This window comes from Halichoeres trimaculatus, unplaced genomic scaffold (genome assembly GCF_033239565.1).
Source record: "Halichoeres trimaculatus isolate MK-OKI-2021-1 unplaced genomic scaffold, fHalTri1.1 fHalTri1_scaffold_15, whole genome shotgun sequence".
NCBI lineage: Eukaryota > Metazoa > Chordata > Actinopteri > Labriformes > Labridae > Halichoeres > Halichoeres trimaculatus.
The window spans coordinates 16,500,741-16,528,233 of NW_027437193.1; the positions used below are offsets into that span (position 1 = coordinate 16,500,741).

Sequence of the window (27,493 nt, forward strand, 5' to 3'; positions counted from 1 at the left end):
CTGACATATTCATGTGAATCCATATTCCTGCCAATATGTCAGAGCTCATGGGACAATCAAAAGGTGCCCCTCTCTAAACCAGGCTGGGTAAATCATTACAACTCTAGTAAATAAATGGTACTGGCTCATGACCTTTGCACTGAACTGAAACTCAAAATTTGCCCAAACAGAGCAAGAGGAGGGGCTGAGGGGAGACAGGGTAAGACATAATAATTATATCCACAGGGGGACAGCATTGAGCTGTCAAGTTTAGGCTTCAGATAAAGGATTTTATAGAGATCATAGTCATTCAACATTACAGATGGATCATTGCAGCTATAACTGACGGTTTAATATAGTTACTTTAAACTATGGGTGAAGAAAATGAGGTCACTAATCAAAATTTACCTCCACCAGTTACACAGACCTGGTTCTTTTTAAAAGAAAATCTCAGCAGGAAGTATCTAATCTGAATTTGTCTGACTGCAAGTTTATTTTTGTTTGATAATAATGCTACACTAGTTTCATTTGTTTAATTAACCAATTATCATTTGTCATAAAGGATACCTGAGAAGAGCGTCAGGTGTAATAATAAGTTCCTGATAGGGACTTTCAGTGTGTGTGCTTATATTTTTGGTCCACTAAGTGTCAAAGAGAGCTTCGCTGATCTTTGTCCGTACAAGTTTGATTGGTGTCTCGTTACAAAAATCTCACCCTGCTCCTTTTTAAATTGTACCACTCATCTAGAAACAGAAGAACATGAAATAAGGCCAGATCAGCGGCACACACTTATTCCCCCTACTCCCATCTTGAGTTTTAGTTAAAAATGACTTATTAGATATGTTATTCATGCTCTTGTTTTAAAGAGAGATCAATAATAACTTTAGTCTGTTTCACAATCAGCTAAAAATTCCTATATGAGCTTGAAGTGTAAGGTCTGGAGATTAATCTGGATCAACACTTTTGATTAAAAAAAAAAACAAATCCCACTTAATGCTGTTTTATGACCTTGTGATAAATCACATGGGTACACATGGAGTTGAATCATGGGACATAAAACTCAGGCTTCATTTCCTCAGTCAGTCGTAAGCTGTTGAAGGACTTGTAAAGCTGTTACCCCTAAGCACCCACACTCTGTAGTGTTACATTGAGTTTACTACACCAAACACAAAGTACAGTCTTATTTAACAACAAAAACAAAACAAAACTTAATGAGTTACTGAAAGCAACCAAGTAATTTCATTTAAATACTGTAACCAATCAACCAACCAACTTTATTCATAAAGCACTTTACAACAACTACAGCTGTAAACAAAGTGCTGTATTGGCAGGTAAAACAAAAAAAAGATAAAAACAGATAAGAACAACAGACACACATAAAAGAAAAAATAAAAAAATATTTAAAAGCAAAAATAAGATCGGGCTAAGAAATTAAGTCTCACTGAGGTTAAAAGCCAAGGGCTAAAAATGGGTTTTTAAGACGCGTTTTAAGAGTGGGTAAGGGGGCCTCTCTAATGTGCAGGGAAAGATCATTCAACAATCAGGGAGCAGCACTAGAGGAAGCCCTGTCCTCTCTAAGGCTTCTTCCCAGACCTCAGTACCTGAAGGAGCAGCTGACCTGGGGGACCGAGAAGATGAGTAGTGGTGAAGAAGCTCGGAGAGGGAAGGCGAAACAAGACCATTCAAACATTGAAAAACCCCAAAACAAACAAAATAATTTTAAAGTAAACTCTAAAATGCACAGACAGCCAGTGAAGTGAAGCCAAGACTGAGCTGATGTGCTCTCTTATACATGTACCTGTTAAAAGTTGTAAGGCTGAAGTACTTGTTTACTCAACTGATCCCTTTCAGCATTCTCTTAACTTGTACAACTGATGGATTGATCCATTATCATAACTTTGAGTATTTTAAGTATAAGATAAAAAAATGCGGTGAGGTAACCTTAACCTGAAATTATTATAAATGTTTTTGCGCTGATTTAAACAAAGAAATAGAAGTCCTTTTCTGCCAATAAAAAGGGGAAAGGTTACATAAAAATGTGGTTAGTCATGATTATCAGTTAAGGCATAACTGTGAGTTGCAAAGTCATGATTATACGATTTTATATTTCAGATATACGAATATAAAAAAAAATGAGTCTGACTTTAAATAACTATGTTCTTTTCACCCATATTTGTCTCTGTGAGGCCTGTTATGGTGTCCCTCTCCCCCTTCCCCCCTGCTGTGCCTCTGTGCTGCATCTCCCAGCCTGCTGATGATGCTGATGCTGATGTCATCACCGCCGTCCAGCATCTCTGCCTGCCACAGCAGCGCCGCCATTTTCCCTCAGTTCAGACCGACTGAATCACTGGAGCATCCCGCACCAATCCACCCTGTTCCTGGCTCTGGCTCCTCCCTCCCCTCTCTGTCTCCCACTCTCGTCTGTAGTTGACGCACCGCTGCGTTCACAGCCTGCGCCCACCCAGCGCTGCTGCTGCTGCTGCTGCTGAAGCTGAGGCTCAGTCCTTCTGCCTCTCCCTTTCTCCGGCGGATTCTCCATGTAAGGATGCGCTGAGGAGAGGGATGCTGTAGGCTTACCAGAGAGAGAGAAGTACAACATAAAGACTCTTCAAGGAGGGATAGGAGGGTTTTTGAATGGGCAGAAGAGGATTCACGCTCTGCGGTCGTCGAGTGTGAGCTGCTGAGGTAAGACATGTCTATTCAGAGATGTTTTTCACGGCACAGCATCACTGTTAACGCGTGTCACGCCTTGTTGTAGACAGCAGGTGTGTGTTGTGTGTGTGTGTGCTGCTGATTTCGAGGCCTTTCTACGCGCGTGGAGATAAATAGGGACGCTGCGGCAGCCTGTTTGATGTTTTAATTCCGCTGCTGTCAACAATTGTGTTGTGTTGAAATTAGCCTACTCAGCATTATCTTTAAAGAAACGACGAGGAACAAAATGAATGTGAGTTGTAGAAGCTTTAAATGACACTTTATGTATGTTCATGTTCGCTGACCTCGTTTCTGACGCAGTGTTTGATGATTTTGTGTTTACGCGGCCTGTCTTCGAGGTGCGGCAGGCGAAGCAAGATGGAGGAGACAATATTTACATGGCTGAACTGTTTATGGCCTCTTAGTATTTCTCCCAGTTCTCCAGCGCGCATCCTGTATCGATACATTTGTATGTGAGATGTAATAAAAAGAATTGTGTTGTGTTTTCATCGACAGAGGCTGGTAAGGTGCATTATTTGACTGGCTGCCCCTAATAACCTCGTCATTTTAAGAGGAAACAGCATAAAAAATAATTTTAACTACAAAAAAAATCAAGAAATTCATACAGGAATTTTCTGAAGGTGTTATATTTGTTTATTGTAGCAGTGAAGGGACATTTTGATGATGAGGCCTCCAGCCTTGATGGATGAAACCAGGGAGTGATGTCTCAAAATAAGCAGCCATTTTAGTACATCCGAGCAGAGATGCTCATGTATGATCTCCCTGCCAAATAATGGCCCAGTCATTCAGTCAGTTTGTTTGAAAAGCCGAGTGTCAGACTGAAAATGAAATGACTGATCCAGAGCCTGAAAATGGAGGATGTGTCAGCCGTAGCTGTGCTGTTATTCAAAACCCTGTCATCTGTAATAAATCATTACCCAGCAACATGACGTGGGTTCATCAGATGATGCTTTTAATTTGTATCCCATTTTGACAAAGAAGTATAATGCACATGATATGAATAAAAGCCTACTTTCAATCCATATGCATCCTAACCTCTTATTTTCTGCCTGTGTAGGTGCTAGGTGTGCGTGTGTCTGTCTAACCAGACAGATCTTCGGCTCCTCTGCTCACCCGTCATCCACCTGCGACATGGCGGGGGCTTCCGTGAAGGTGGCGGTGAGGGTCCGACCCTTCAATTCCAGAGAGATAGGCAAGGACAGCAAATGCATCATTCAGATGTCAGGAAACACTACAAGTAAGTTGGATTTCAAGTCCCCCCCCCACACACTCAAAAACTGGACATACCTCACATGAGTGTTTTAATTTCACTGTGCAGAATGAAAAATGATGATGACGACATGGATGCATTTAAAAGTTTCACTTTGCTCACCTAAAATCAGAGCTTTTGACTTTTCTTCCTCAGCGTGATTCAATGCTTTTCAAAGTAAAGTTGCTGCTTAGTTCTCAGTTGACTAGTTGGTAAATAGACATTGTGAAATAAGTAAATAAAAGCAAGTTTTTCTCGCATTGAAAAACTTTGAGGAGGGGGTCAAGTTTTATCACACACTTCAGCCTTCATTTTGGGTGCAGGAAGTTATGCAGGCATAAATAAAAAGCTAAAAAATAAACTTTTTTAGAATTATAATAATAATAACTACAGATGTTGAAAAAAACAACCTCATGGGTTGGTAAGCTTAAATATCACGTAACAAAGTGATTTCACTTGTTTTGTTTATTCATTTTATTGGCAAAGGAAAAATAAATCATGAGTTGTTGGTTGATTATACAATACATGATATGATTTTTAGAATGTATCATGTACAGCCTGACCGATATGGGATTTTTGGGGCCAATGCCGATATCGATACTGGGGGCAAAATATCCAATATATCGGCCGATATCTGATATATTGGCCGATATCCGATATATCGGCTGATATATATAATAACTTCATTGATATACACAGGATATATACTGTATATAATCACAAATCATTATAATACCCATATGATTCAAGACAGAGACAAAGCACTATTAAATTAAAACAAGGAACTTAAATTATAAAACTGTCAACATAAAAACTGTAGTTTAAACCAATGGTAAATAAGAAAAAGCTGTAAACACAATAACAAATAAAGAAGTCAAACTGTAAACACCTTAAATAGATAAGTCAAACTGTTAACACAGTAAGTATAAAAAAACAATAAAAATGTAAACACACAATAAGCAATTTACACAGTGTTAAAACTTCGTTCTATAGTCTTACATTAGATAATGGTGGACGGAGGAGGCAGGCACTCAGGTAGTGTGCAGCCCAACACACAGACACACAGGAGCAGGAGAGACAGAGTCTCAGTGGACCAAAAATTTTTATAATCGGCTACATTTTGGCCGATGTTGATTAATCGGTAACAGGCATAATCAGCCCGATTTATCGGCCTGACCGATTAATCGGTGGTGCTCTAGTATCATGCATACTGTATGCAGTCTATCAGGTACCTGGTTGATGTTACTTGTGTTATATTTTGGTTATAAAAATAGAAATTTTGTCTTTGTTTCTATTTAACATCAGCAATTATTCATACATTAGGAATATGAAAACTGTACAGAGAAACACGCTGTGACAGTTTTAGACTCTGTCAGAGGAGTTTTAACTTTATTCTGATGGTCATTAAATCTCCAATCACTCTCAAACTGAAGAGTGTATCAGAAGCTTTTAGTTGTGTCACTGCGGTTTTGTAACAGGGATCACAACATGCCCGTATGAATAACTGAGGTGTTCTATTGCAGTAGTTGTAAGGAAACATGGGAGGTGAAGATTGTATAAATTTTCATGCCTTTCGAATCATCGTGTTGTTTTATTCCTCCTCCTGTGACCTAGATTGAGCCACGTTTAGCACGTTTAACCGCAGCTATTTGTCCCTCCAGCGACAGGAGGGTGGGCAGGGAGGCATGCAGCAGCAACACGGCAGCAAACAAAAGCTTCAGTCAGGCCTGTGTGTGTGTGTGTGTGTGTGTGTTTGTGTGTGTGTGTGTGTGTGTGTGTGTGTGTGTGTGTGTGTGTAGGATGTAGCCCTTCTCATCACACGAGTTGCAGCGACCAAAAAGGTCCCCTTGTTCTGGTTGAGCCTGGACGTGGGATCAGCTGATGGATGTGTGTGTGTGAGAGCGAGTGTGTGTTTGTGGGTATAAAAGAATGAAGGGGTTTGTCAGCCTCCTGTGTCGGCCTGTCTTTTTAATGACTTAATTAGAACCAAACATTTTGACATTTATCATTTTAACTGAGTACACTCACCAACACTTTGCCCACAGTGTGCAGAAATTTCGCTCTTCTGAATTTCTGCATCATGGTCACATGTGAGCTGCTTAAGAAGGTGCAGGTGCATTGAATAAGTGATCGAACAAAATTGATGGACTGATTGATGGTCATGCTGTGTTTTCTGAACCAGGATGTTGCTGTGGCTGTATTTCTGAACTCATCCACAGGGGGCGATGTAGTAGATTGAGTAGACAGTCTAAAGGTCCAGCTCAGCTCTTATTTTGTATTCTACTGTGCACCTCACCCCCTCCTCTCTTCAAAAAGGATCAGTGGTGCATTACAAAGTCCTCAGAAAAATACAGTAATCTTCATCTAAAATGGTTAAATACTAGCAGTGTTATTACAGATATCTGGTTGAGATTTGCACAAATTTACTGAGAGTTTTGCCTTTGGAAAAACGCTTGATGCAGCTTTCTGACCTCTTCTGTTTTTCTGTCTTCAGCGATCCTCAACCCAAAACAGCCGAAAGAAAACAAGAGTTTCAACTTTGACTATTCTTACTGGTCACACACCACGGTGAGTTTCACCGCATTGATTGTCACAATAAAATTTACTGAAACGCTCTGAAACATAAAACACATATTTGGCTAAAAGATTTTTGAGCTAGAGTTAAGTGTACAACCTGATGTAAAAAAAATGTTTTCTATTTGTTGTGAGATGCTAATCCATTTTTTCTCATCTTTCTTTCCACTGCTCTCTCTGTCTCGCTCTGTCTGCAGCCTGAGGACATCAACTATGCGTCCCAAATGCAGGTGTACAAGGACATCGGAGAGGAAATGCTGCTTCATGCCTTTGAAGGCTACAACGTGTGCATATTCGCTTACGGACAAACCGGAGCTGGGAAAAGCTACACCATGATGGGACGGCAAGAGAAGGACCAGCAGGGAATCATTCCTCTGGTAACTCAAAGTTCACCTCTGATCAATGATGATAAATATGATATGACATGTAATATTTCTTCTTCTCTTAAATGATTACAAACCTCAGCAGTGATGATGGGCTCTTTGTTTCTCTGTTAGCTTTGTGAGGACCTTTTCACAAAGATCAACGACAGCAATAATGACAACAGCATGTCCTACTCTGTAGAGGTGAGTGATGTTAAACTCTTCATGAAACAAGTCTGTACAATATGGAACATGTAAAACTGTAGGTGTCAAAGCAGTAAACAAGGGGACAGCTGCTATTTTGACAGCAGAAAGTCAGAAGCTCTCTTACCTGAGATGTAACCTTTTCTTGTTTTGGTAGCAACAAAACTTGAACCAAAATGTATTAAAAACGACAACATAACCATTTCTGCTTTCTTCTCCTGCAGGTGAGTTACATGGAGATCTACTGTGAGCGTGTGCGTGATCTGCTGAACCCAAAAAACAAAGGAAACCTGCGTGTCAGAGAGCACCCACTGATGGGACCGTATGTGGAAGATCTGTCCAAGCTGGCCGTCACTTCCTACAATGACATCCAGGACCTGATGGACTCTGGAAACAAGGCCCGGTAAAAACAGCAGACAGGATTGAATGAATCTGTGGCAACAAAAAGATAAAAATGAAGCAGATCTTGAAGTCAGGAGACAAATCTGTGATGCACACTTACTGTAACATTTACTCTTTTCCCAGGACTGTGGCTGCTACCAACATGAACGAGACCAGCAGCCGCTCCCACGCTGTCTTCAACATCATCTTCACACAGAAGAAACACGACATGGAGACTGAAAACACATCAGAAAAGGTCATTAAAACCACTTTGCATGACGGATAGAAATGTCTGCCCCTGAGGAGTTGGAATTATCGCATTATGAGCTAAGAGGCGACTGTTTGTGGTCTTCTCTAATTAATCCACGGACACTTCTTACTTTCCTCATCTCTCGATACAGGCTCCGCTATAATGAACTCTCATTTTTTTCCTCCATGTTTTGAAAATATTCTGTTTCATTTCAGGTCAGTAAGATCAGTCTGGTGGATTTGGCTGGCAGCGAGAGAGCTGACTCAACTGGAGCTAAAGGGACCAGACTGAAGGTGAGAGGAAGCAGCTGTTTCTGTGAGGAAATGAACTAAAATAAACACAGTCATATCAAAAGATAGGACAAGTGTTTGTTAAGGCTGACTTTTAATTCGTTGTATTTGCAGGAAGGAGCAAACATCAACAAATCTCTGACTACGCTGGGCAAAGTTATTTCTGCTCTTGCTGAAATAGTATGTTTTTTCAATTTTCTATTTGCTCTACAATTTCATCCAAAATGTTCAGCTACGTGTCCTGTTTGTTGTCTAAATAACAAATTTTGGCATTTCTCTTATCATCTTTCAGGACTCAGCACCAAACAAGGTCAGTCGTATAAACTATCAGACTTCTGAAGTGAACACAGATGTTTCAAATATATATTTTTTTTGACTTAAAAAAATCTGTATTCACTTTTTGAACAGAACAAGAAAAAGAAGAAGGTGGAGAGTTTTATTCCCTACAGAGATTCAGTCCTGACTTGGCTACTGAGAGAAAACTTGGGTATTTGAGCTCATTGAAATAAACCCTCGGTCACGAATAACCAATCTTTGCTGCATCAGATTGATTCATCTCTCTTTGTCTGTAGGAGGAAACTCTCGCACAGCCATGGTGGCTGCCCTCAGTCCTGCTGACATTAACTATGATGAGACCCTCAGTACTCTCAGGTCAGAAACATGTCAATAAACTGTGAAACTCAAAAAAAAGTAGGCATCCTGAAATCATGGTTTCAATTTAGCATTTAGCACATGCTTTTGTTCAATGTCATGCATAACACAAGAAAGAGTTTAGACAGAAGGGAAAACCTTAGTTAGTGCACCAAAGTGGTACAAGTTATTTGGCCGCAGGTACTGCCATTAAGTGCAAGAAGCATTTTTTTTTATGTTGAATAATGTAGTCATAGCAAACCACAATTAATCACTGTAACAATATCATTTAACCTTCAACAACATTCATTAATAAGTGCTAAATATTGACTAAGAACTGCGTCTGAGACCCTCTGATCATTCTACCCCTGAAGACAAAGAGGAGAAGAGTCAGATTAAGCTAAGTGTTCCCTGAACAGATGAGTCATCAGACATCTCTTAAAAGTAGAAAGGGACTTTGTGGATCATGTTGAGTTAGGTAATTTATTCCAGCAATTGGGCACAACAGAGGAGAAGAGTCTGGCTTGAGATTTGGAGCCTTGCTGGGCTGGGAGCACCAGGGAGGCCTGCCAGGAGTGAATGGCTGTAGTCTATGCCTGTACCAGAATCTGTGAGGCCTGTTGTGTCAGGTAGGGTCTGATCCTCCTGGTGTTATAGAGGGCATATTGACAAGATTAAGCAATCAAGGCCACGTGGACCTTAAAGATCAGCTGGTCATCAATCATGACGCCCAGATTTCTGTCAGAGTTGATTGGAATCAAGCAGGACGTTGATCTGTAGTTGAACCGAGGGACAAGTAGGAAGGACAATAAGCTCAGTTTTGGACAGATTTGGCTGAAGGTGGCTTTTCTTCATCCATGTGGAGATATCAGCCAGACACACTGATATCCGAGCTTAAACAGTTACATCTTCAGATGGAAAAGACAGGAAAAGCTAAGTGTCGTTAGAGTGTCGTGAGCATGGCAGTGGTAGGAGAAGCCATGAGAGTGGATTACTGCAGCCAGTGCTGTGGTGTATAAGGAGAAGAGTAGGGGGACCAAGCACTGACCCCTGGGGTACCCCAGGGGTCATTAGTGATTCATTATTTGTCGACCCCAATGTTTTTGTTTGTTGTTTGTTGGCTCAAATGCAATCTGCCCTCATGGCTCTTTGTACTGATTGTGTGACTTAAACTCATGCACCAGTTTTCCTGATTTTATCGTCAATTGTGTTTATTATGAGGCACCTGAGGAGGCATATGTTGACTTTTTGACCTTTAACCCCTCAGGTACGCTGATCGTGCTAAACAGATCCGCTGTAACGCTGTGATCAACGAGGACCCCAACAACCGGCTTGTGCGCGAGCTGAAAGAGGAGGTGGCTCGCCTCAAAGACCTTCTGTACGCACAGGGCCTGGGAGACATCATCGAGAGTGAGTACCATCAAAAAACACAAACCACAAGGCTTCACAGCACTCATCTGAACTTAGATATATTTGTGCAGTTTTTTTTCTAACAATACATTTTAGACAGGGGATAAATCCTGGAGTGTGGGTGTCCTCACACTCATTCTCTTCTCTCCTCTGTCTTATCAGCGTATCGCTGCACCGGTCCCGTCATCGCTGGTTTGAAATGTGTGTATGACTCTAGAAAGCCTGCGCTTTGCAAAGTAAAAAAGAAATCAATCTCTGAGAGGGTCTTTCTTCTCCACCACACCAGAGACCGAAATAACTAACCCCCAAACTCACCCTTTTGTGACACATGACAAAATTTGTAAATCATTAATCTTAAACTTCAACAAATTACTTAAAAAGAAAAATCTTTTTTTATCTTTAAGTTCGTCTTTTCTCAAGAATTCTGAAAAATGGCCTCCTTTTTATTTCCTTTCGTTCTGTTTTCTACTTTTTTCTCTCCCCTGTAATCTGGAAAGCTCAGCCACTTGTTATTTTCATCCCCGTAACACAGATTACTTTGTGACTGAGCAGTCCCTTACTCTGTGATCCTACTGAAGTTTAATAAGGATCTGCAGCAGACCAAAGCAAAGAAAGCGTTGATGCTAAGCGCGCTGCATTGCCACCAACACTGAATAAAGGACAATGTGGGAGGAAGCCATTTTGGATTTCTGAGAAGCTCTTTTCTTTGCGTGTGGTTCTCTGTGTGTGGAGCTTATCGAAGGCCTGCATTGCTAGCAAAGGCTGTGCTGAACAGTTTGAAGACATTAACACGAGCAAATCATGAGAAAAAAAGAAGAAACCGTGTTTGGTTGATTGGTTGGTTGCATTGTAGTGATGTTAAGAATTTTCTTTCTCATAACATTCTCATGCTTGTAAGCTTGTCGAGTGTCTCTGTGTACACCAGACACAACCGAAGTCTTTGACTGTCAGTCTTTTCGGCATTTTGTGCTCTATCGGTTTGAGTTGCTCTTTTCTCTTTCTGTGATGGCTTTAGTAAGCAAATGACCTCTGCTTCTTTGAACCATTATTTGAGCTTCTTCTTCTTCTTTTGTACTCCTCCCCGTTGTTCCCTCATTCTTTTCCTTTTCTACATGTTCCTCCGCGTGTTTCTCTCTCAATCAATCCCTGATGTCTCTCCTTAATTATCTGGCGTCTGCTCCTACTTTCTGTCCTTCCTTTCCTTTGATCCTTCCTCCGTTCCTTCCTTGCTCACTCCCATGCAACGCCTCTCTTTCTGGCAGACCTGTGCGATTACAAGAACTTTGTGAATAATCGCCAGGCTGTCAATCAAAGGGGTGATCTCTCCGCAGTGTCCCATGCCATGACAGGAATGAGCCCCTCGCCCTCGCTCTCAGCGCTGTCCAGTCGAGCCGGCTCCATCAACAACCTGCACGATCGCATATTCAGCCCGGCTAGCGAAGAGGCCATCGAGAGGCTCAAGGTAAGGCTGATTGGGACAATGATCAGATATTTGAGTTAGGAAAAAAATGTGAAAGGGAAATAAAAGAATCAAGATATGACAGGGGGGCATTTTTTAAATTTGAGAACATGCCAAACTGCAACAAGGGCACTCAAAGAAAGATGAAAGAGCTCTCTCAACATGTCTGAAATGATCTTCCTGTCTTTCTTGTCTTAATTTTGTAACAGGAAACAGAGAAAATCATCGCAGAGCTCAATGAGACATGGGAGGAGAAACTACGGCGTACTGAGGCCATCCGTATGGAAAGGTTTGTCACATCTTCATGCATGATTTATGTTTCCAATGAGTGTTCTTCAGTGTTTAGTATCCAGTGCATTAATGTCTTTTGTGTTACTGCCTCCTGCAGGGAGGCCCTGCTGGCTGAGATGGGTGTTGCAATGAGAGAAGATGGAGGCACCGTTGGCGTCTTCTCTCCGAAAAAGGTGTGTTGTCTTTCACTGTTGCATCACAACAGTCTATCTATTTAATATCTGTGAAACATTTCAACATTACTGTCACAATTTCCACTTTCAGACCCCTCATCTGGTGAACCTGAACGAGGACCCACTGATGTCAGAGTGTCTGCTGTATTATATCAAAGACGGCATCACCAAGTACGGTTCCCTTTTGTATCTTCAGCTGTGAAGGTTGATCCAGAGGCTTTGTTGTTTCTGGGATTTTTTCTCACTTTAATTATTGCACCATTCTGCAGAGTCGGACGTGAAAATGCCAAAACTCGTCAAGACATTGTCCTCAGTGGTCATTTTATCAAAGATGAGCACTGCACCTTCAGCAGCACCACTGGCCCTCAGGGAGAAGGTAACAGCACGTTGTAAATCCACTTTAAAAAACATTTGTTTGGATTACATGAATGTCAGTGTGTTAAATGTCTGATTTTAAAATTCGATTCATCCACTTTAATAGGGATTGTTGTCTTGGAGCCATGTGAGGGGTCAGAGACATACGTTAACGGGAAGAAAGTGACCTCTCCCATTGTTCTGCGATCTGGTATGTATGAAACTCACATAATCTCAGTAAACTTTTTAAACAAAGCAACTAAACCCAGAGAATAACCAGAGAAATGTATCAATACAGAACACTTGACAAGACAATCTGTCAAAGTGGACAAACTGTAACTTGACCTGTGTGTTTAGGAAATCGCATCATCATGGGAAAGAGCCACGTGTTTCGCTTCAATGACCCAGAGCAGGCTCGCATGGAGCGAGAGAGGACGCCGTGTGCAGAGACACCAGTGGAGCCTGTGGACTGGGCCTTCGCTCAGCGAGAGCTTCTGGAAAAACAAGGCATCGATATGAAGCAAGAGATGGAGCAGAGGTGAGTTAAAGGGATAGTTCAGTTTTTTTGAAGTGGGGTCGTATGAGCTCTATGTGACCACTAAAGACATTAGATACAGTAGAAAGTTGTCTCCTCTCCCTCAGTAAGACACAAACTGTAATCGATGGTGACGAGGAAATAGGCGCTAACAGGGAGAGACGGTACCAAATTCAAAGGCTATTTTCTCTGCCTACAAGAACTAAAATCAAAAAGTAATACCATAGTTTAAGAGTACGATTCATAAAATATTTTTTAAGTGCATCAAGTCTTCGGACATATAAACATTTATCTGGACCTAACTAACTGGTCATGTGTCCTTCCACGCAGCGCTAGTGCGCTCTGTCCCCCCTCCTCCTTTCAGCTGTAGGGAATGTAAACAAGCTATGCTTCAGGCGCCGGTTTTAGCCTCGTGTAAGTTTGATCAAGTATCTTAATTCTTTTGTTTGTACTCTCAGGATTGTGAGGCAGTGTAGGAAATTCAAAATGAGTGACTATGACAGCGACGATAAAGTTTCATTCACTTTGGAACCAAAAGGATACCTGTATGAACCGGAGCACACAGAAGAGGAGCTGCTACAGATGGCGACTGAAAGGAATACAGAGAAAACATCCACGGACACTGGACATACCACCCCACTTCGAAAAAACTGAACTATCCCTTTAAGAGTATAAAATGAAGCCAAGGATTATATACTTTTCTTATCTGGTAGTTATTAAACATCGATTGTTGACTCTCTTGCAGGCTCCAGGAGCTTGAGGATCAGTATCGTAAAGAAAGGGAGGAGGCCAGTAACCTGCTGGAGCAGCAGAGGCTGGTGAGTACAGGATCGAGTGTGTGTGAAGACAAAGCATTTCACAAAAACACTCCCAAAAACATCATGTTCTGATTTTAGGATTACGAGAGTAAACTGGAGGCTCTGCAGAAACAAGTGGACTCTCGGTACCTGGAGTCTCCTGAGGAAGAAGAGGAGCCAGAGGAGGAAGGTGATGACTGTCACGTACAGTTGCTCATTGAATGACCCTCTCTGAATCATTCTTGGCAGTCAAAATTAACCTGCGTGTCTTCCTGTTCATAGTGCCATGGACAGCACGTGAGACCGAGCTGGCGCTGTGGGCGTTCAGAAAATGGCGTTTCTATCAGTTCACGTCTCTGAGGGATCTGCTGTGGGGCAACGCCATCTTCCTCAAAGAGGCCAACGCCATCAGTGTGGAGCTGAAGAAGAAGGTGTTTGTTACTGGAGACACTGTTGTGTGTTTTTGTATTTTCAGGTGATGGAAAACCAGAGAAAGACTTTCTAATCCACGCTGCCAAATAGATCCTCAAAAGTCTTGAAGTGGAAAAAGTCAAAAGTCTATCTTTTGTTGTTGATTTTTTTTTGTTTCTTTTTATCTGTCACTCATGTTTGTATATTTTGTGTCATCCAGGTGCAGTTCCAGTTCGTCCTTTTGACAGACACTCTCTACTCGCCCCTTCCCCCTGACCTGCTGCCTCCAAACGTGGCCAAAGAGAGGGAGAGACGGCCTTTCCCCCAAACCATTGTTGCAGTCGAGGTTCAAGACCAAAAGAACGGAGCGACACATTACTGGACTCTGGAGAAACTGAGGTACAGCTGTCATTTCTAAAACGGGGAAGTGGTTTAAGTATATTTGTTTATATGTGTTATATAATCCAGTGTTTGTTCGTGCAGCAGCTCATCTGCCGTAAAAAGACAATTTCCGTTAACTTCTCCCTCTTTACACTGCCCCCTGCAGGCAGAGGCTGGACCTGATGAGAGAAATGTATGACCGTGCTGCAGAGCTCCCCAGCAGCGCCGTAGAGGACTGTGACCATGCTCTGACCGGAGGAGACCCCTTCTACGACCGCTTCCCGTGGTTCCGTCTGGTCGGCAGGTTCGTGACAAACTAAACAGCACCAGATGTTACTCCTCCTCCTCCTCCTCCTCCTCCTCTGCTGTAACACATGAAATGCTTCCTCTCAGAGTCCATCTCTCCTTGTCCTCAGGGCGTTCGTGTACCTGAGTAACCTCCTGTACCCAGTGCCCCTGGTGCATCGCGTGGCCATCGTCAGTGAGAAAGGAGAGGTGAAAGGCTTCCTAAGAGTGGCAGTTCAGGCCATCTCAGGTACAGATCGTCACACATTAGCTTCATCTCTGCTCTGTAGCCCTTTCCTTTGTTTTAGAAATAAATGTGATGTGTTTTTTTTCTCGCTGTCCTCAGCTGATGAAGAAGCCCCTGACTATGGCTCTGGTGTGAGGCAGTCAGGCACAGCTAAGATCTCCTTTGAGGACAAACAGTTTGAGAAGGTACAAACCGTCCTGAGCTTCGTCTGAGAGAAGTTTTTACAGGGTGAACAAAGAGTTCTCTGAATTTCTGGTTTTGATTTTTTCTGTCTTGCTCCAGTTCCAGACAGAGTCGTGTCCGAGCAGTCTTTCCCACTCCAACACCTCACAGGAGGAGCTGCGGATCGTGGAGGGGGAAGGACAGACTGCTGAGATAGGAATCTCTGCAGATGAGGTCAATAATAACACCTGTCCAGGTGAGGTGACACCAGGTACGTAGATCTTCATTTAACTAAACTTCCACCTACATTAACCTGTTATAAAGCAATCAAATCTATGACCCAGCTGATGTTCATCCTACATAAGAGCTGCAATATAATCTAAAAGTTATAATACATTTTTACATACTGGTCACAGATAAGTGTGTTTGTGTCTCCTCTGTTTGATGCTGCAGCTCTGGAGGCTCCATGCAGCCCGGTAAAGAGTTCAGGTCTAGGTCTAGATCTTCCTCTGGACTTCTCCCCAGAAAAAGCCTTGTCCCACCTGAAGATTGGCAGCACCTTCACCTTCAGAGTCACCGTCCTGCAGGCCTCCAGCATCTCGGCCGAGTATGCTGACATCTTCTGCCAGTTCAAGTGAGTCTTCAGAGTCTCTTAGATACAAATAAACTTTATATATATTGTTTTAACCATAAAAGTTTTTTCTTTTGATATTTGTAAAATTATGATTGCAGTTGCAGTCAAACTAAAAAATGGAGTCTGCTTCATGGTCTTCATGATGGCTTTTCTTTTCCTAGCTTCATCCACCGCCATGATGAAGCTTTCTCTACGGAGCCTCTGAAGAACACAGGCAGAGGACCTCCCCTGGGCTTCTACCATGTTCAAAATGTAAACACCAAACATAAACATCAGACAGACTGTTCTCAAATGTGAAACATTATGTTCTCCTATCTGCTGGTTTTGTGCTTGAGCTGTTTCTCTTCTCTGATAGATCACAGTGGAGGTGACTAAGTCTTTTGTGGAGTACATCAAGACGCAGCCAATTGTCTTCGAGGTGTTTGGTCATTACCAGAAGCAGCCTTTCCCTCCACTCTGCAAAGACCTCATCAGGTAGGAGGACTGCTCAGTTTGAAGTGATAAGATATGACCTGAACTTGAGCTAAAGGATCCTCACATGGTTTGTCTTTGTCCTTTAGTCCATTGAGACCAACCAGGAGGCAGTTCCCTCGGGTGATGCCCTTATCCAAACCAGGTGAGCACTGAATTTCAATCAAGGTTTACTTGTCTTGTTTTTAAAAATTCTTCTACTATCATATTTTTTTCTCTCACTAAATTGGTATTCAGCTTCAGCATTCAGCATTTCAGTCTCTTTTTGTCACCCACACATTAATTGGTCATCTCCTCTTTCCTTCAGTGCCAGCCACAAAGCTCAGCACTCTGACTCGCTCCACAGCAGGACCCTGTCACGCCAAATACGACCTCATGGTTTTCTTCGAGATCTGTGAGCTCGAAGCTAACGGAGAGTGAGTCACATTAGTCGATACACTCGGACGAACTTCTCAAACTACACAAAGTTGATCTTGGTCAAACAACTCTATAATAACGTCTTTGTGTTGCTGTTTTGTTTCTAGCTACATTCCTGCTGTTGTCGACCACAGAGGGGGGATGCCCTGCCACGGGACCTTCCTCTTACACCAGGTCAGACCGCCAGGTCACAACAACATACATTCAGTCAGTAAGCTGATGTGTGTGAAACTTGGGAACAGTCCTTTTCCAGATTTCTGTCTTTATATTTTCTGTGGTTTACACATGAGAAAGAATCACAGGCTGTATCACAGAGATGGGTTCAGCCAATTTATATTTACTATTGATTTAAAGCAGCAGGGTTGTCACTGCATTTTTTTTTTTTTTTCTTTTTTTTTTTTTACACCAGAGTGAAAATAATCCGACCAAAATTAAAACTCAGAGTTTACATAAAGCTAAATTATAGTTCAAGCTAATACTAGCTAAGTTGGTATTTGTATTTCACTGCAACAATGATATAAGTTAGAAAACGCTTATTATTGTGCAAAATAGACTTTTTACTAAATGTACTTGCTGAACAAAATCAACAATGAACTTTTGTACAACTGAACATTTCTGAGTTGCTGTCATTGCAAATTCTAAATTACACCACCCACGGCCTTAAGCGTACCATGCTTTATCAAGTATAAATTCATAAAGTATTAAATAAACATAGTGTTGTTTTAGATTTGGCTTGTAAGTAGAGGTAAATAATATGATAAATTTTATGCAAAAGTAGAGTTATTTTCTTGGAGCGCGTCACAATTTATGTAACCAACAGTATCGCCCCCTGCTGGATACCAAAGAAAACATGGCACATTGCCTTCCTTTTTGAAGCATGAGGCTACTTTCGTTTCTTCTTCACAATCAATGCATTAAAGTAGTTTAGGTTGCAGCAATAAAGTTTTGAACCTGGGAATAAAAAGGAAATACATAGAATGAATTAAATTGTGGGACATTTAGCTTTAACAGTGTATCTCATCTGCTCTCCACTCCACAGGGTATTCAGAGGAGAATCACTGTAACCATCGCTCATGAAACAGGAAATGACATTGAGTGGAAAGAAGTGAAAGAGCTGGTTATCGGTAAGTCATGGCAAAAATTTCAAAAACATTTTTTTTAATTCAACCTTAAAGTTTTTAATTTTAATTATTTTTTTTTTATCGCGACTTGCGACTGCAGGCCGTATCAGAAACACACCAGAGGCTGATGAAACCATCATAGACCCCAACATCCTTTCCCTCAACATCCTGTCTTCAGGATACTTCTGGCCAAAACACAACGACAAGTATGACGTTTTTTTCACCTGATGTTTTATGATAGTTTACATTTTATATATATATATTAACAAAAGTATAACAATAAAAACCGATCAAGTGCTTTCTTAAATAATCCTATAACCTTGCTACTAAACTATGTTTACTGACATGATTTGATTTCACTGCATTTTTCAGTTTGACTTTAACAGCTGCAGGGTAAAGTTTCTAACTCATGTTTCTCTTTATTCTTTGCTGACCGCAGTGTCTCCTTGGGAGTTGATCATAGGTATAAATGACAATCATTTAATTTTTGATTGATATTTGTTTCTGACAAAGAAATGCTCCTATGCCTGCACTTTTGGTGAGACTGATTTTTTTGTCTCTTAAGAATTGTACAAAGAGGTAATTGTATTTTTCCCATTGCAGAACTTTCTACCGATTCGAGGCAGCATGGGACAGCTCCATGCACAACTCCCTGCTCCTGAACAGAGTCACTCCTTATGGGGAGAAAATCTACATCACCCTCTCTGCTTATCTAGAGGTACTTGAGCCCACACCTATTGTCAGTGATATTTTTCTCTCCTTCACTTGATCTTTCGTGATCTTTCGTGGACTTTAAGACAAAGTTCAGCATCACTGTAAGTGGACACCTTCCAGTCCAATGAGCTAATTTTGACTGTTTCTGTCCTGGTACGTTTTAACTAGATGGAGAACTGCACTCAGCCCACAGTGATCACCAAAGATTTCTGCATGGTGTTTTATTCCCGTGACGCCAAACTGCCGGCATCTCGCTCCATCAGAAACCTCTTCAGCACCGGCTGCCTCCGGCCCTCTGAGAGGTGAGGATTTATCCACAGAGTCTGAATCTTTGCAAACTCTACATCCCAGAAAAGTATTTGATGAAATCAGTCATGTAATATGTAGTTTGATGGAATACAGTGTTGAAATATCCTCTCTCTGTTTCAGTAACCGAGTCACTGGAGTCTATGAAGTCACTCTCTGCCATGTGGCGGACAATGGAAGCCCAGGTGAGCCCCCGAAGAAGAAAAAAGACTTAGAAGAGAAAGTAAAAAAACATTCTCTTAAATTGTATTTCTTTGTACGCCATTCACTGACTTCAGTTCCTCTTCTCTAGGCATGCAGCGCCGACGCAGGCGTGTTCTGGACACCTCCGTGGCGTATGTTCGAGGAGAGGAGAACTTGGCTGGATGGAGGCCTCGCAGTGACAGCCTCATCCTGGACCATCAGTGGGAGCTGGAGAAGCTCAGCTTACTGCAGGAGGTCAGTTAGTGGACTGTAGAGAGACCCAGGAAATATAAGTTAGGGGTGTAATCTGCTGGGATGAGTATTCAGTTCTTTCTTTTTAGACCATTTCAACCATAGAAAGTTAAAAACAGTTTGGATTCAGGCTTAATTTTTGCTGCAGAAACCTGAATTAAGACAAGTCATCAAGTTAAAGATGCTTGGTGAAAATCTAACTTCAGATTTTTATGACAAAACAAACCTCAGCTTTTTTCACAGTGAATCATTTTACATCAATTAAAACCATCCTTGTTTAAAGAAGAAAAGGTAGCGGTCAGGTGACTTGGCACTTGGAGCACATAATTTCTTACTTTGGGACCTTAAACTCAATAAAAAGGATGAATGTTTGCACACATACGCACAATTGTATTTTAGTGTTGTCACGATACCAAAATTATGATTCGATACGATACTTGCCTAAAAAATTTCGATATCGATACTTAAACGATACCATGGCAAACTTAAAATATAAGAAAATGAATAAAATAAACAGCTTGAAGAGATTGCTGCCTCAAGCGAGTTTTTTGACATCTGTTTGCGTGTCTGTGGGGCTAAGGGAGATTTATAAATTGTGCTAATATTTCAGAAAACAAACACACAAAGTTTTATAGATTACATGCAGAATCAATTCCTGGAGTGACCTGAACTCATTTATTATTCTCAAGAATAATTTAACTAAACAGAAAACCAGAAAATAGTAATTGTTCTACAGAAATGAGCAGGTAAAATAACCCTGCCAGACTTTAACAGCCATCTAATGTTTTGATGCTCAGCACACTGTAGTTTAGCTCACACTGTGTGTTGATCAACAAACACTGTGTATGGATACACTGAAAAGTACCCTTTTAACACGAATATTCTAAAAAAAAAAGTGTACCCGTGTTATTTAAGCTTTTTCACAGATTCAACACTTTAGTGTCTCCTATAGGCTTTTATCATTGTTAAATTTATAAAACTACTTGTCACTGATTTAAAGTGTGTCAACACCACAGCTCTGATTCAGGGCTGAGCCTGCTCCATGCAGCTCATCTGTTTATGACGCTGACTATTCGTCGTACAAAGCGTAGTCAACTAGTTTTCTTGTCACAAAGTAATTGACACTCGTTTGACTTTTGTGTTTGGACACGTCGTTTGAATCTGTCACTCTTGCTCTTTAAGGAGGTGAGGATGCTGAACAGTGAGGTGCTTCATCATGTTTGTAGTGTTTCCTCCGTGTGTGTCGGTAGTAAGCTTTACAGACGGCCTTTGAAACGTGTATTAGCTCACGAAGCCGCCCCGACCGTCGGCTTCGTGAGCAGAGTAATGACAAATTTCGCTCCGTGCACCGGCTTTTTGGGTAAGCTGCGGCGGTTCACAGGAGCGCTGTAACTTGAACCCATGTCTGTAACTCTGTCTGTACTTTTACATGCAGCTTAAGAAATCAAACTGTGAGTTTGTCAGCGCGAGATCGGATAATTAAGATGCACGTTAACAACTTTGTTGGACTGAAAACGGCCAAGCATCGACACGTGAAGCTAATACAGGCTCACTGTCTAACTTCACAACAACACACACACTTTGGAAAGAGAGCAAGTCTCCGCCCACTCCTCAGAGAGGAGTGAGGACCCAGCTCGGTGGCTGCAGACTCACAGGGTGCCTGAATCAAAATGTCTCTGATTCAGACGAAAAATTGACTTGGAGTATCGATACTTAAAACACGTGGTATTGTTTACTTTTTGAAAACAGGGGGTATCGATACTTTTCAAGTATCGGTATATCGTGCAACCCTATTGTATTTATAAAGCCGGGTGAACAAACCACTCATAAAGATGTAACAACATGCAATTTATCTCAGAGTACAACAACAAAAGTTTTATATAATAATAATAAAAAAATGAATAAAATGGACCTTTGATAGAAAGTCTGATAGATACTGAAAGCTATGTGTAATGTGAAATAAAATGTGACAACAGAAGGAAACATCTTTAAACAGCACATGTTTTTCATCAGTATATATATCTGCCGGTGGTTTTTAGGTGGAGAAGACCCGGCATTATCTGCTGCTAAGGGAAAAGCTGGAGGCAACTCTGCAGGCCGGACAGGATGCCCTCTACAAGAGCAGTGACATCACTGACTTTGCAAAGAGTCCTGTCCTCAGCCACAGTCCTGGAAGTCTCCCACCAACCCCGGACAGCCCCAACCAGAGGCAGAGGGAGCTGGCTGCCAAGGTGACTGCTGCTCTCTCAGACCTACAGGGCCGTTTTCTCAGTGAAACCTTTGATTCTTTATCGAGCATTATCTGAAAATCTCTTCCTGTCTGTCTGCAGTGTCTGCGTCTGCTCATGCACACTTTCAACAGGGAGTACAGCCAGGTGAGCAGCAGTGCCAGTGAGAGCAAGGTGAGCCCCAGCCTAGGCCCGCTAACCCGGCCCGTTACTCCTTCTGAACCTTTAGCCTCTACCACAGTACCTGTACAAAAATCAAAGCCCCACAACCACTCCCAGCCATCATCCTGCATTATTTAGTTGCTGTGTTTGTATCCAGCTCTTACAAACATCATATCCCTCCTTATCCCTTTGTATGTCACCTGTACCCATGCATCCATCCTTCAAACCTTAAAAGTTTTCTCTTCACCTTTCCTTCCCCCTGCTCCTCCTCTGCAGTCTGTGAGGCTCCCACTAATCCCAGTACTCCTCCTGCATGTCCTCCTTAAACATATTAACCAGCAAGGGGCTCTTACTGTAGATAAAGTAGAAATTGAAACAGTTCAGTCATGGTTCTTCAGTACATTTCTTTAAAAAAGACAAAATGACTGATTCAGTTGTTCTCTGAATGCATGTCTGTGTTGTTTGTGCTCAATTGTTGCCGGTATGTTATGTCTGTATTTGTTTCTTTGTGTGTTTGTGCGTGTGCTTCTCCTCATGTGATATGTTGTATTGTGTACCTGGGTGTGCGTGTGTGTGTGTGGGTTTTTTTTTTAGCTCTCTGAAATGTCTGCATCGCTAATGAGAGACTCCTCCTCGTCTGGACTGAGCACGCTCACTCCATCCTCCACCTGTCCCTCACTGGTTGAGGGACATTATGACATTCGGTACGTAGCTATCTACAAGCTTTCAGCCGCTTTAAGTCAGGATTTTTCTCCTTAGGTCTTTTCATATTTGTGCTTTACTGTACTCAGAACTATCGATAATGCGAATTTGCTTAACAATTAAATGTTTGTTTACTGCAAAAAGGAAACACTCAGCAAGTGTTGGTCTTATTTTTATTTTAAGAAGTCCTGTAAGAATTAATGTGAGCTACACTCAGCTGACAAGTACAGAAACATGTTGCATTTTGAGATATTCAAAAGAAAACTTATCCCTAATTGATTGTAAAGAGTTAAAAACTTGAAGTTTCTTGACATAAAAATAATGCTTTCATACAATAATTGATTTTTACTCTATTGGGTGTTATTTTTGTGTTTTCATATCTTAAAATTAGACGCTTTCCTGGTATTATCGTTGGATGTGGCTTTTGTTCAGTCCAAGGGAATTATTACTAAAAATTAGACACTCTTTGATTTCAGTTGTTCAGTGTAGGAGGGGATTTCTCTGTCCAGTATTTTTGAATCGATAGTTTTCTATGAACAAGACAAGTGTAGTTAAAGAAAAAAAAAAACACATTTGACTATAAAAGATCTCATAATGCCTATCATGTTTATTACCTTCTCAAAGAGGACAGCATAAAATTGATGTAATTTTAGCACAGATCACATAACATTTAACCAGTAAACTTGATCATATATTTTATCCTCTTGAGGATATCGATTTATTATGATTCAAATTCAGTCACTTGCTGCTAAAAACTGTGAAATGTTGAATTGACAAAAGTGCTTTAGACAGAGACATGTTCAGATGACCATAGCTGTGAAAACATGTCTTTAAACCTGTTTTTTTTATGTCGTGTAGACTCACTGAACCCAGCTCAGAAGCCTCCACACCAGATCTGGACCCATACAGCCCAGTGGACCGAAAGAAAGCTCTCAAAGGATGCACGTTTGTTCCTGACATTCAAGAGATTCGTGTCAGGTCAGACCACACATGATCCTGGAAGAGCTAGATCTTTGGACAGCAGAATCAGCAGATTGTGATATTTTGTGATTGTGACAATTTTGGACTTGTTTGTTGTAACTTAAGTATTTCTTGATCTTTTCCAGCCCCATAGTGTCAAAGAAAGGCTACCTGCACTTCCTGGAGCCACACGCCAGCGGCTGGGTGAAGCGTTACGTCGTGGTGCGCAGGCCCTATGTCTACCTGTATCGTAGTGAGAGGGACACTGTGGAGCGAGCTGTCATCAACCTGTCATCTGCCAAGGTGGAATACAGTGAAGACAAGCAGACCTTACTGCGGGTACAACTTTCCTTCTGTTCACTTATAAAAGTCTTAGGAAAATAGCCCAAGAGATACACATCAGTCCTGAATAAATGAAAGCAACCTCTGGTATTTCATGTCCAGACTCCAAACACATTTGCTGTGTGCACCGAGCATCGTGGGATTCTGCTGCAGGCCACTAACGACAAAGAGATGCACGACTGGCTGTACGCTTTTAACCCTCTGCTGGCCGGCACCATCAGGTGAGTCAGGGAGGAGCTGAAGGGAAATCTGTAGTTTAAAGTCACTGTTAAAAACCAGAGATGTTGGCACTAGTTTTAACAACACCATGAACAGATTTCTTATTATTTTTTATCATTTTGTTTCATTTGAAGGATTTGAGGGGGAATACTGAGGATATGTCTTTATTTTTTATTTAATGTTCTGATTCCAAAGTAGTGAACAAATAACCTAACCTGCAGCTTATCTCAGTAGCCAGATTATAATATTTGTTGACTTGTTAACACATAATTAAGTTTTAATGGAAAAAATAAAGATATAAAAATCTACATACTGAAAAAGTTTGAATGAACCTCAAGCGTTTTTTTCTTTGAAGTCAAAATGTGAAATCAGTCACTGTTTGTTTAAAGCAAAGTTATGCTTGTGTTTTTTTTTTCAGGAAACGTGCACACAAAGAAATATACAATAAAGCATCAGAAAAATTTAATATTTACTAGACACAAGTTCTATTTTTGATACCATTTCTTCATTTTCCTCTGTCCAGGTCAAAGCTCTCCCGGAGAAAGTCGATCCAGTCAGCCCCGGCTGCTCAGAGGATGTGAGAGGTGAACCGACCCGGTGGAAAACAATAAAACAAGCAAAACAATCTGAAAGCTCCACTCACCACCCTGCTCTTATAAATATTATTCATATAAACAAATCAAACCTTTTAAATAACCTCCCGTATGATGACCCTCCCACTTCAAAAATACACATGAGCCCCCCTGAAACCTAAAAGACATCCCTCCTCTGTTTCTGCAGTCGCCACATTAAGACCCAGCATGCTGTGCTCCCTCCTGCCCTTTAGAATAACACATAAGACAAGCTAACCTCCTGAACCTGTTTATTAACCAACCTCTGCTGGACACTGGGACTCATTAGTTTTAGAGATCTGTCATCTGTGAGGTAGAAAGTGAGTATGTTGCCAGTCCCTTCAATACTCATATTAACTGAGTTAACAGGACCCAGTTTTATATTATGTATTTCTAATTACCGCCGTTAGATTAGAGGGAATAAAAACACTTAACTTGATGTTTCTCTGTGTAAGTGCATGGAAGAAACATGCACCCATTCTATACTGTACATTACCTCAGTATGAAACAGCTTATTGCTACAGCACAGAGGATTTGAGTGACTGCAGAGGTCTCAGATATCAGACAGATCTGTCTTTGAAACACTGAAGTAGCAGGAGGAGGGTTATGAAAATGGTACATTGTTCTTATTCTGTTTTATTTTATAACTGAGTCTGTAAAAACTGAGTTTAACGGCTAACTGAGGCAAAACAATCTAGAAAGATAACTTATGTTACTGCCTTGTTCCCAGTATGTGCTTTTTTTCTCATAGCCCCTAAACCCTTATGTAAATGATAATGTTATTTATTGTCGCTATCATAGTTTCACTGCACTGTAATTTACTTGTGACAAGACCATTGACCAGTTTTGTTGCATTGCACTTTATTGTCTTTATGAGTTAATGTGTTGTATCATTTACTCTGTTGTTTTAACCAAAGCATTATTTTCTTTTGTAAGCGTTAAAAAAAAATGTGCACTTGTGCAGTTTGGACGGCAGACGTGGGACGTCAAAGTCGTAGTTTGACTTTTTGGAAACACATTTAGTGGCTCTTTTGCCCGTAGGTACTGCTCTGTGGGGGGAACATATAGTGCAAATCCCAGGTAATACTTTTAATATCTTAAGGTTTGAGTTCATGTGGAGTTGCATAATGAAGATTCCAAGCTGCAACTTTGAGGATAAAGAAAATAAAGCTGATAAAACATGCTGAAAGCACATTTTAGGGTTCCTAGTAGCCACGCCCTAAATTAGAGAGGAGAAAACAAGCTAACGTGTTTTCCCATTCTCTGGCTTCATGTTCCAACAAGCTAACTCTCAGTTTAACTTTAACTGAACTCAACCTTATTGTCCAAGTTTTGCCAAGAAAACCAGTGAGTGTGTTTCCCTTAAAGTTGTAATATTTCTTTAAATTCATCATAAAATGACATCACAGGACAACTGTGCTGTATTTGTTTGGACGACTTTAAACGAATAAGCTTTTTTTCTGTGTGTGACAGGCCAGCAGAGTTGCTACATTTACTGTGTTTACTCTTGAAGTCTCATCTCGTAGCTGAAAGAACCGTTTTAATTTACCATGGACCTGTAATCTGTGTCAGTTGCTTTGAGTGGGCAAGAGCGTTGTCCATGCACCAGATAGTGCCTCCCTCTCTTCACCTCTTTTCGTCTCCCCCTCCCTCGTCATCGCTTTCACTAAAGTTAGCCACACGTGTCAGAAACCAAGCTTTTATGTAGAGTCAAAGTAGGTGTTCAAATTCTTTTCTTTTTATATCAATGATCAATGTTTTGGAGAGTGAATATTATCACTGAAGCTTTATAGTATGTTGGTATAACTAATAGAAGTGCGGTACAGCTCATATCTCATTATCATTGGCTATAAATGTGGCTTTTTAAAGGAACCCCTTCTCAGCTTTTGTACTGTAGCTGCTTGATATTTGACAGCCTGATGCTTGTGTCTCAGAACAGTACAGTATGATGAGCTCGCAGATGTAACTTTTATGTCCAGGGATGGCTTCTTGTTACTTTTACCAGCTGTTTTCTTTGCACTATACCAAGATTACACTAAGTTTTTTAAACCTGAAAGGTTGTTATGAAGATGTTTTTTACAGCTTAATTTCTTCTAAGAAGTTAAAGACATGGTCAGCCAGCCATTTGTCTCATCTGATCTTTCTCCAAACCGAAGTCATGGTCAGGTGACAGAAAGTATTCAGGACTCATGACGCCACTGGCCAACAAACCTGCTGAGCGATGCTGCCTGATGCTTTAAAAATCTGATCATTTACATCAACTCTTCTTCTGTTTGTGACTTCTCTGCATCGTGAGTGATACTCAGTCTGGGAATGACATGGGATGGGTTGATTTTATCAAAATCTTTGTGTCATCTTGGTATAACCTTAATTTGTTTTGGAAAATGCTTACAGACATATCCTGTATTCTGCCAGAGCGGCGCACAACTGTAGAGTTTTATTTAGAGATTTTAAGGTTGGATTATGTTCTTAAAGAACACTGCACTTATGCACAAGGCATTTTGATTTACTTTGATTTACTTTGATTTTTATATGATGGTGTTTTGAGAATGTATGGAAAGCCGGTCTGTGTTCAAACCTATATCAACCTTGTCCTAAAGAGGCGAGACTTGGTTCCTGTTTTTGTGCCATTCTTTTTACTTCAGCTCTCAAACACTCAACACTACTGCTCCAAACAGCATTGGAACTTTGTGTACATCTTGGAGATGATTAAATAAGTTTCCAGCTCCAGTTTAAAAACATCATGTCCAAAAAGAAAATCTAGAGTGAGACAGCTTTAGTGCACTGGCCTGTTGAAAGATAAATAAGTTGATCATTTTGTATTTGGCTGCTTTTTTACTGTCATAGCTCTGGATCAAAGCATGCAGGTCCACTTCTCTTCTGCTGCCCCTCTCTCCTGCCTTATAGCTTGCTAATGACAACACCCCCCAGCCCCCCCACCCCTCCTGAAGTGCTTATTGTAAAGTATTGTCATTCATGATCCTTGTAATGACTAACTGGAAACCTTCCTCTTGGCTCTGTCTTGTATATAAATG

General features: G+C 41.1%; 1 protein-coding gene across 6 annotated transcripts; it reads left to right on the top strand.

Moving 5' to 3' along the window:
- Positions 1-2,306: 2,306 nt before the first annotated feature.
- Positions 2,307-27,379, top strand: kif1ab (kinesin family member 1Ab). 6 transcript variants are annotated; one of them, XM_074689418.1, is made up of 49 exons: positions 2,308-2,664; positions 3,749-3,928; positions 6,435-6,508; positions 6,712-6,891; positions 7,012-7,080; positions 7,305-7,483; positions 7,606-7,717; positions 7,927-8,004; positions 8,116-8,181; positions 8,294-8,311; positions 8,410-8,488; positions 8,574-8,652; positions 9,899-10,041; positions 10,204-10,242; positions 11,304-11,503; positions 11,710-11,789; positions 11,889-11,964; positions 12,056-12,135; positions 12,234-12,340; positions 12,446-12,529; positions 12,676-12,856; positions 13,599-13,671; positions 13,750-13,840; positions 13,933-14,081; positions 14,282-14,460; positions 14,609-14,746; positions 14,859-14,977; positions 15,074-15,159; positions 15,257-15,407; positions 15,590-15,770; positions 15,932-16,022; positions 16,126-16,244; positions 16,331-16,386; positions 16,549-16,657; positions 16,766-16,832; positions 17,698-17,782; positions 17,880-17,985; positions 18,219-18,242; positions 18,383-18,497; positions 18,662-18,795; positions 18,923-18,984; positions 19,092-19,237; positions 21,274-21,465; positions 21,565-21,636; positions 22,219-22,328; positions 23,185-23,304; positions 23,433-23,625; positions 23,731-23,849; positions 24,371-27,379. In XM_074689418.1, the coding sequence occupies exons 2-49, from the start codon at positions 3,823-3,825 to the stop codon at positions 24,426-24,428; spliced, it is 5,175 nt and encodes a 1,724-aa protein (XP_074545519.1). In that variant the 5' UTR covers positions 2,308-2,664; positions 3,749-3,822; the 3' UTR covers positions 24,429-27,379. The 6 variants fall into 6 exon arrangements, with proteins under 6 accessions (XP_074545522.1, XP_074545519.1, XP_074545525.1 ...); XM_074689424.1 differs by having other exon boundaries at positions 11,373-11,503; XM_074689419.1 differs by lacking the exon at positions 10,204-10,242.
- The last annotated feature ends 114 nt before the right edge of the window (positions 27,380-27,493 follow it).

Excerpts from the sequence above, each read along its gene's own strand:
- kif1ab (XM_074689418.1), top strand. The coding sequence starts at position 3,823 with ATGGCGGGGGCTTCCGTGAAGGTGGCGGTGAGGGTCCGACCCTTCAAT. Across the intron at positions 18,243-18,382 it reads TCCTTGGGAGTTGATCATAG|AACTTTCTACCGATTCGAGG; the intron begins GTATAAATGACA and ends TTCCCATTGCAG. Across the intron at positions 19,238-21,273 it reads AGCTCAGCTTACTGCAGGAG|GTGGAGAAGACCCGGCATTA; the intron begins GTCAGTTAGTGG and ends GGTGGTTTTTAG.